Source organism: Alosa alosa, chromosome 7 (assembly GCF_017589495.1).
Source record: "Alosa alosa isolate M-15738 ecotype Scorff River chromosome 7, AALO_Geno_1.1, whole genome shotgun sequence".
Lineage (NCBI taxonomy): Eukaryota > Metazoa > Chordata > Actinopteri > Clupeiformes > Clupeidae > Alosa > Alosa alosa.
This window is the reverse complement of record NC_063195.1, coordinates 11,319,654-11,329,328: the sequence shown is the minus strand read 5'-3', so window position 1 is coordinate 11,329,328 and position 9,675 is coordinate 11,319,654. Positions and strand designations below refer to the sequence as shown.

The following is a 9,675-nucleotide window of genomic DNA, read 5'->3' as shown; positions in this document are numbered from 1 at the left end:
AGAACACTATGAAAGTCTTACCGTGATGTGCTGTGTGCCGTTTTCAGAGCTGACAGGAAATGAGCAACATGAGCACCTCTAAGCATAACTCAGGCTCAATCAGACAGGACACATAGACCTTATTAACATGGCGTCACTGGTGACATGATTAAGGTCATGATGGTTTTTGGTGTACTTCTTGTTTTTGGTTGCACTAAGCATTGATACCCCTTAGGGATGATGTTGTTTATATGTTCATGGCTTGATAGCATGAGAGACTAGACAGGCCTACCTTATAGAAAATGTGTGCATGAGTTCAGCTATCCCACATATGATATATGATATATGATCTCACATATTCCACATGATACATGTGTGTGTTCTTTCTGATCCTTGACTCCACTAGAACTATGAATATGCAGAAGTAGCAGCTTCTTTTCTGTTAGCTGTTGGGACACAGACCACAGAACTCTTATCTCATGGACAGCTGATCACACCTTTAGAGGGTTTGATATTTTTACTCATGGGACAAATGACCACAGTGGACACAGAGTGTGAAGAAAAATAAAACAAGATTAAATACACTTTGGCATTGTGATGAGCAGACACAGCCATAGCAACAACAATGTGACAACAACACAGAGGAAAGCATCGGCTTTTGTGTCCTGTATCACACAAGGGGCTCAATGCCCACAACAATTTCCCGAACAATAAATGCAAAAAAAGTCCAAAATAAATTGATAAAATAAATTGATAACAATTGTTGATAAATTACAATGTGAATTTACAAATAAAAATAATCATGGTTTTAAACTGATAAATGTTAAAACACTACATTACACTACATCTTATAATATCACTTTGTACCTCAAGAGGCGCTGGTGAGTCTCAGTAACATTAACAGGAAGCAAGAGTGGTTGTGGGCATAAAGATTACATTCGAGAGAACTTAAATACTACATATGGTATAGATGAACAGCTCCAGTAGATTTTTTTTCATTGAAGAGATTGTCCCTCACAGGGACCCGTCACACATAGTATTGTATGCGTCATCACAGACACGAAAGCCCTTTGACCTTTATGGAGCAAAACAAGTGGACACTAACAGAGGGTGCATCTCATTTCTCTATTTGTCCTCCCTCCCTTCCTCCCTCCCTTCCTCTCTTCCTTCTTTCCTCCCTCCCTCTCTCCCTCCCTCCCTTCCTCCCTCCCTTCCTTATGTCCCTCCTCCTAATTAATCTGGTAAAGGAAACGAAGAAGGAATGTAAGGAACAATCAAGGACAGGTGATTTTTAAAAAAGGAGCCTCCTCATTGTACAAAAATGTCCTGCTCACTAAAGATATGTCAATACTGACATACCTCTTCGAATAAGCCTATTGTTATACAGACTACAGAATTAAGGATTAGGATAAATCATCAAAACATTATGATGTATATATATATACAGAGTTATTTACTGTACACATATGCATACAGTAAACATTATTTATTAGGCCTATCATCATCATCATTTCCTATCAGCACGAACCCGAGGTCTGAGCCAGAGCCTCCACTGACCTGCAGAGTACGGAGTAAAGAGCACCATCTGCTGGATGCAGAATGTAACAGCACAATCACAAACAGCTCACAGACAACACTCAATCTTCAGTCAGTCAACTTGATGTTTTGCTGTAAGGACTATATTTAAGGACTTAATTTACCTATGTTGGTAACAGGCAATTTTATAATCATGACCAAAATATTATTCAAGCATAGGGTTTTTATTCAATCTTATACTGAGACATTCCAAACCCACACACTCTTTGTGTAAGAATGCGTACAAAAGTAATAATAATAAAATAACCATAAAATATCTATAAAAATACAAATATCTCTCTTATTCTCTCTCTCTCTCTCATTCTCTCTCTCTCTCTCTCTCTCTGTGTCTCTCTGTCTCTGTGTGTGGGGGTACTGTGGTGGTGAGACCACTATCCATCTGTGACCACTGTACTGTAGGTTTGCTCTATTTCTACATCTGAGATTTCAGGTTTGCTCTATTTCTACATCTGAGATTTCAGGTTTGCTTATTTCCATATCTGAGATCAATAAACATTAATAATTGCATTGTGCCTCAAAGTTTTGATAAATTTCATCATCATCAAATTCATCATCAAATTCATCATCAAATTCATCATCATCAAAATCATCATCATCAGGGGCTTTTAGCTCAAAGGTCTGGTACACTGAATCCATATTGGTGTTGTAGTCAAATGTGCAATCTCCATAATCATTATTGCTCTGAAACAGAGAGCACACGGTGCTACCATATTCAAAAGTACGGAATGAGGAAATACAACACAAAATAGCTTTTAAAAAAGTACATTTGCAATATGTAACCCAAGGAGCATTGACTGTGTAAAGAAAAATGTTTTTTTTTGAAAATGAGTTTTTACCATTTTATTTGAATCCTCTGCCTTCATTTTGTCTAGACTTGGTTGGCTTATGTCCTCAGAATTCCTGGCTCTACAACGGACTCTATATTGTGATGGCAACAGTAAAAACATGGACACCAATTCAGTTTAGATGCATTAGTTACCATCACAACAGACTAAGTTTTGATGGCAAAATTAAAAAAACATGGACACCAATTCAGTTTACCATCACAACGGACTCTATGTTGTGATGGCAAAATTAAAAACATGCACACCAATTCAGTTTAGATGCATTAGTTCACCATCACAACTCTACGCAAACATGCTGTGTTTTCATTGTTCTTCAGCGATCTCACCTGATGCAACAGACTACAAAGAGAAGACCCAGAAGTCCACAGCCAGAAGAAGCTCCAATCACAATATAGATCATGCAAGAGTGATCTTCTGTAATTACAGCAAATGTAGAGCACAAATGGGCTGAGGAAAAACAAAAGCTTTAAACAAAATAAATAAATAGAACAGATAGATAGATAGATAGATAGATAGATAGATGTTACCATGAATTTCCATCAACACAGCAGACGAGTTCTCAGCTCCATATTTGTTCCTGGCCTCACAGTAGTAATGTCCTCCATCCTCAGAGCTGATGTTAGTGATGCTGTACTGCTGTCCTGATCCTACTGGAGTGGACTCATTCACCTTAAACCAGCTGACGCTTTCCACTGGTGGCTTGGCATCACTGTTGCAGGTCAGAGTCACTGAAGAGCCCTCTACTATTTCACCAGAGGGACTCATTGATACAGAGGTGTTTCTTGGAGCATCTTTTAGAAGCAAAAATCACTTACAGCATTAACCAAAAACATAGTACTCTCAACTTAAAGGTGCATAAAACATTTTTTGTCACTTACAGCAAACATCACCTAACCAACCGCTAGCTGTCTGTGTCCTGGATACACTGTAAAAAAACAAGATCTCTGTGGACAGCCCAGGCTCCAAAAACGGCAACAAAAACAACCTGGGCAAACCTAGCCCATAAAAACATAACAAACTGTTCCAGCAAATCACAGACGAGATGCTCGTTTAGGAGAGTTTCAATTGCACGGGAGAACCATGGGAGGGAGGGGGAGGAAGTAGCGAGCTAGCTCTCTGTTTTGTTTGAATGTCAACAGAAGTGACGTTACCCAGCATCGTTTGGAGCACCTTTAACTATATAATATTTAATATGCACATAAATGAGCTTAATAATGTGTGCTCTACTCACAGTAAAACATCAGATAAACATCTGTAGAATTTCTGGCACCATATTTGTTCTTGGCCTCACAGTAGTAATAGCCATTGTGTTCAGAGCTGCCTTGTCCAATCATGTAATACTTCCCAGTTACTTGTGATGCTGTTGACCCATTGCTGTAGAACCAGGTGAAGTTCTCCACAGGGGGGGTCGCATCACTACTGCAGGTCAGAGTCACTGAAGTGCCCTCTTTCAGATCACCAGAGGGTCTGACTGATGCTGAAGTGTGGTTTGGAGGGCCTTGGAGAGATGGAAAAGTTATAAACAGGCCGCCACTAGGGGGAGCTCAAGCACCTGGATATTATTGGTCATTAAAGTACAGTACATTACAGTAAATAGGATAGGTAGACAAACACAATGACATATGAGAAAGTGAAGAGAAAGAGAGTGAAGAGAAAGAGAGTGAAGAGAAAGAGTGAAGAGGAAGAGAGAGTGAAGAGAAAAAGAGGACGAGGAAGAGAGGATGAGGAAGAACGAGTGAAGAGGAAGAGAGGGTGGAGAGAAAAAGAGGACGAGGAAGAGAGGATGAGGAAGAACGAGTGAAGAGGAAGAGAGAGTGGAGAGAAAGAGAGAGTGAAGTGAGAGTGAAAAGAAAGAGAGAAGAGGAAGAGAGGATGAGGAAGAGAGTGGAGAGAAAGAGAGTGAAGTGAGAGTGAAGAGAAAGAGAGTAGAGGACGAGAGAGTGAAGAGAAAAAGAGGACGAGGAAGAGAGGATGAGGAAGAACGAGTGAAGAGGAAGAGAGGGTGGAGAGAAAAAGAAAGTGGAGAGAGAGAGAGAGTAAAGAGGAAGAGTGAAGAGAAAGAGAGAAGAGGAAGAGAGGATGAGGAAGAGAGAGTGAAAGGGAGAGAGAAGTAAACGAGGAGAAGATAGGCAGACAAACACAATGACATGAGATATGCTGCTACCTTCAACTGTGATGGACACAGCAGTAGAGTTCTCAGCTCCATATTTGTTCCTGGCCTCACAGTAGTACTGTCCTCCATCCTCAGAGCTGATGTTAGTGATGCTGTACTGCTGTCCTGATCCTACTGGAGAGGACATGCTCTTCTTATACCAGCTGTAGCTCTGAACTGGTGGGTTGGCATCACTGCTGCAGGTCAAAGTCACTGAACTGCCCTTGAGTATCACATTGGATGGCTTGATGGAGAGTGTGGTATTCTTTGGAGAGACTTGAATAAATAATAAGATGGCACAACACTATAGTGGTTAATAGAGGTTGAAAGTAAGTAACTTATTTGGTTCAGCTTTTTGATTTTTTTTTTATACTCACACATGACATTCAGCTTCACTGGTTTAGATGGAAGTCCTGTGTGGTCTTTTAATTCACAGGAATAATCTCCCTGATCTCCAGGTCTGACGTTCTTGAGGAGAAGCTTCTTGTTGTTGTTTGTTTGTTTACCAGGTAAGACCTTTCCATCCTTTTTCCAAACCAGAAGGGGGTTGTTTGTCAGAGTGCAGGCACTATCACAGCTCAGCTCTGCATTCTGTCTCTCAACCACTGGCTCACGAATCTCACTGACAGTCAGGTCTGAACATAGAAAACAGCAATGGGAGTAAGACAGTGTCTACTAAGTCTTGCTGATCTGAAAGTGTATTTGCGGTTGTATCCTAAGATACTACACAAAATGTATACCAGCAACAACAGGTAGGCCTGTGGCCAGAGATACTACTAGTATCTTAATTTCTATTTATTTATTTATTTGTCTTACACTTTTATCCAAAGTGTCTTACATACAATTATCGAACCCACAGTATCATAGGAACATGTTTTAGCACATTACTAATAATACTATTGTTATTTTCAAACCTGTGATGGTTAGTTCGACTCCACTGGACAGCCATTTTTCTCTGCTTTGATCTGTTATAATTCTTGTATGGTAAGTGTGAGCATCTGACAGTTTCACCTGGTTCAGGACTAAGGTGCAGTTTGTCTTAATATCATTGCTGTACTGGACTCTACCGCTGTATTCTGGGTTGTCACACAGATCAGGTGACTCTGCTCCCCTCGCAGGGTCAATAACCCAGTAGACTTGAGTGACTGTGAGACCAGGCGGATGAGTGAAAGAGCAGGGCATGACCACTGATGACCCACTCACTGCACAGATCTGGACATGGCCAAGCTTGACCTCCCACTGCTGAGGAGAGACACCTGGAAGTGAATGAAGACTTCATACAGTTGTAACCATGTTTCTGAGTTTGTTTTTTTAGTGAATATGTTCACATTTATGCTAGGTCTATGTATTCAGTATTAATGTATTTAGGCTAAATCATACAGTTGTAACCATGTTTCTGAGTTTGTTTTTTTAGTGAATATGTTCACATTTATGCTAGGTCTATGTATTTAATATTAATGTATTTTTGTAAAAAAAAAAAAAATTGTCACACCTGGCCATTGTCATGAGCCCTCTCACTCCACCGGGTTACCACCTTAATTGGTTTCCATTATCTTCCACTCTGCTCACCACTCTCTCTACTCAGCCTAACTAGCTCCACCTGTCCCTGCTCTGCTCTGCTCTAATTACTCTGCCAGCTGCGCTGCATTACCCACTAACCTCTCCCAGTATTTAAAGCCCTGTCTTTCAACTCTCCTTTGTCAGATCGTCTGCAAAGCGCACACCCGGAACCTGTTTGCTCGCGCTTCTGGCTGACTCTTGTTTTGTCACCCCGGACCTGCCTGAATCTTGACTACTCTTCTGCCCCAGAAAACCAGACCTGCTTTCTGCCGTAACGACTCCTGACTACTCTTCGATCCCGGTAACTCTGACCAGCCTTCTGCCTTGCTACTACGAATTTGGATTTCCCTTGAACTGTACTTCTGCCTCGTTTCATCCGCCCTGTTGTGTCTATGTCCCCCCCCCAGGACTTCCGGACCACCCACCACCGGCGTCACAGGATGCATCGCTGCCACTAGGGGGGACATAGACACAGCACATTGGACAGAACCCCTGGAACCCCTGTATCCCTGTTATTCCCGGTAACCCCTGGAACCCCTGTATCCCTGTTATTCCCGGTAACCCCTGGAGCCTTCTCTCACTCCCCACTTCCCTTTTCCCTTAAGTCTAATAAACTTCCTGGTGTGATGCAATTGTGGTCCTCTGGTCTGTCTGAACTGTGACAGCCATGGTCTTGGTAGGAAGCATGTCAGCATAATTTGATTAACTCCTCTAACATTTATAAATTATGTAATGTATACACTGACCATGACTATCATTAGCAATCAAAACATAAGTACACAGCTATTAGCATTTCTGGTGATAGAATGTATAAACCGTGAGGCTATTTTTAAGGTGAACCAATAGTGTACCTTGGATCAAAGATAGCACAATAATCAGAACGATGGACTTGTGACTTTGTCCCATTGTTGACACAGTAACCTACAGAACTAAATAAAAAAAAATAAAAAAAAACATGTTTAAGAGTACAGACAAATACTATTCACATCAACTCAAGACAACAGATCATGTCACAGTAAAGGCAGATTGAAAAAGAGCACCATGTGCTGAAACTACCTGTCTCTTCAATGCTTATAGACTTTGTTTAGAGAAACAACACTATAGAGCATAATTAAATGATCAATAAACATAAAAAGGTCTTAGTTGTATACTCAAGTCTGTCCAGCTTTTCTTAACTAATTCTACTACATACTAATAAAGATGACACCATGCTCCCTTGCAACCCTGTATATAGGTGAAGAGGTGTTAGCAGCTGAATAACACTACAATTGTCATATGACTACTGCCTTCCAGTACGTTGTACCATCCACAGCATGAGAAGATTGACATATAACTTATGTTCAATAGGTAACATCTAACATGGAGCAAACAAACAAAAAAACACTGGAGGAAACCCAGAGCCTGTGTACTGCTAAGAAGCAATGACTTCATATCCTCATCTCTTGTGGTTGCACATTGTCTGCACACAAAGAGAAGACCTACAGCCTACTGCTACCTCATAATACAAATCATTATAAGTCCCCTTTCTATCCTGTGTATAAATTGAGTGTGTTTAGTAGCTGACTAACATAACAATGTAAAACAATGCTCACTACAGCCTACTGCTACTTTAGAATAAAAATCATTATAAGTCCTCTTGCTATCCTGTGTAAAAAGTGAATGTGTTTAGTAGCTGACTAACATAACAATGTATAACTATGTATAGCTTTAGTTACTACTGCCTTCATCTGAACATACGGTATCACGCATACTGTAGTAATTTCAGTAACAACTTTAACTCACTATTCAGTTACACACCTCCACAAACAAAACATTTACCAAATTGAGCGGTTTACAGTAAGCGTTGGATCACATTTGTTTTAGTGATTAAAAGCCCTTACTGTGTAGTGAAGAGGAGGTGAGAGGATGCTCACTGTTGAGGCCGCTGCTTCTGCAGCAAATGAGCTCTCATCTTCAGCGTGCGTGGTTTTCACACCCTTGCGCTGCCTGCTCAGGAAGTCCTAAAGACAGTTCTCTGTTTTCACACCTGTGCTCGTGTGTTCATGGGCTTTTGCTCTACTTTCACATGTAAGTCTCAGTACAGACCCTCTTTAGTGGGCTCTTATTACAGGTTACTGGGTTGCTTATACCGTGTTAACTGCACCAGGTTGTTGACATTGATTGTTGAATGCATCTTAAATATGTATGTTTCTGTATAACTAAATAATTAATGTTGTGCTGTCGATATGAAAAGACACATTGTACTATATAACAAATGTATCTTCCTTCCTGTCATCTAGTCAACATTTATGGCTTAAAAAAAAATAAATATATGCACAGTGCTTTATTTAATGCTCTCTATCTCTCTCTCTCTTTCTCTATCTCTCTCTCTCTCTCTCTCTTTCTCACATACACACAAACACACACCTATCTCCCTCTCTGACAGTCAGATAGGGTGTGAAGATTGCCGGCATCAAACACACTGCTAAAAGGTCATGATATGTGTGAGGTCTTACATACAGTACCGGTATATATAAAATATGATATATTTAAACATTTATTTTATTTATTCAAAACTTTATTTATTTCAAGATCAAACAGTATGAATGCAGAAGAGACAGTGGAATCATGAAACATTAAAAGCATTGCAGTCTGGGAGTCTAGCCTGTCACAGGTGGCACAGTACACTTACACTGTGGAGCAATGGAAAACTACCATGGATTACAATCAGCACATTCACCACAATCAACTTCATCTACGTGAGACCATTTTTCTGCTATTACCACTTATATCAGCAACACACTTAAAAAACAAACTTATCAAAATAACTATAAATTGTAACACATGTTCACTAAATATGTGATATTCAAACACATATTTATATAATCAGTCTCTCTCACTTTCTCTTTCTTCCTCCTCATCTCTCTCTCTCTCTCTTTCTCTCTCTCTCTCTCTCTCTCTCTCTCTCGCTCTTACTCTCACTCTCTGTGCTAGCGTGTGTGTGTGTGTGTGTGTGTGTGTCTGTATACAGTATGTGTGTATGTGATTCAATTGTACAACATCAGAGCCTTCGTAGAACATGTAAATCTAAGCATTTTGATAAATCTCATCGTCATCATCCTCATTGCCAGCGCCACCTGGTGTATAAGTCTGGTACACTGAATCAATATCAGTGTTGTGGTCAAATGTGTTGTTATCATAAATGTCATTCTGAAATAGAAGAAACAAGGTGTCATTCAAAACTTGAAGAAAACAGCCTCATTTACCTCACGTCACCTGTAGCGGCTGGCCACTCTTAGCTGAGACGTTTTGCTTGGCTTCTTTGACAAGCTATCCGAGAAAGAGAACCTTAAATTGTACCTTTTACAGGTGGATGAGACGGGATTCAAGTAGGTAGGTAAACAGGGCCAGTAAGCAGGGCAAGGCAGGCAGAAGGGAGCTAAGTATGTTGGTATTAGCAAGCAGATAGACAGGCAGGCGGGTTGGTAGTAGCAGACAAATGATGGACTCCAGTAATCCAACAAACAATTGTTAAGTGGTTGTAAAAAGGCACAACTTAAGATG

General features: G+C 40.4%; 1 protein-coding gene across 2 annotated transcripts; it reads right to left on the bottom strand.

The window, feature by feature from the left end:
- Positions 1–1,858: 1,858 nt before the first annotated feature.
- On the bottom strand, positions 1,859–8,047 carry LOC125297550 (B-cell receptor CD22-like). 2 transcript variants are annotated; one of them, XM_048247969.1, is made up of 10 exons: positions 8,013–8,047; positions 6,984–7,061; positions 5,487–5,828; positions 4,950–5,207; positions 4,585–4,848; positions 3,652–3,918; positions 2,948–3,211; positions 2,747–2,867; positions 2,412–2,493; positions 1,859–2,256 (listed from the first exon to the last, which is right to left on the bottom strand). In XM_048247969.1, the coding sequence occupies exons 2-10, from the start codon at positions 7,036–7,038 to the stop codon at positions 2,071–2,073; spliced, it is 1,839 nt and encodes a 612-aa protein (XP_048103926.1). In that variant the 5' UTR covers positions 7,039–7,061; positions 8,013–8,047; the 3' UTR covers positions 1,859–2,070. The 2 variants fall into 2 exon arrangements, with proteins under 2 accessions (XP_048103926.1, XP_048103927.1); XM_048247970.1 differs by having other exon boundaries at positions 2,747–2,834.
- Between the last annotated feature and the right edge of the window lie 1,628 nt (positions 8,048–9,675).

What these genes read in the sequence shown, in the direction of transcription:
- LOC125297550 (XM_048247969.1), bottom strand. Translation starts at nt 7,038, where the DNA reads ATGGGACAAAGTCACAAGTCCATCGTTCTGATTATTGTGCTATCTTTG. An exon ending in TGTGTCCATCACAGTTGAAG is followed by an intron (nt 3,919 to 4,584) that starts GTAGCAGCATAT and finishes CATCTCTCCAAG; the next exon opens with GCCCTCCAAACCACACTTCA. An exon ending in TGTTTATCTGATGTTTTACT is followed by an intron (nt 3,212 to 3,651) that starts GTGAGTAGAGCA and finishes TGCTTCTAAAAG; the next exon opens with ATGCTCCAAGAAACACCTCT.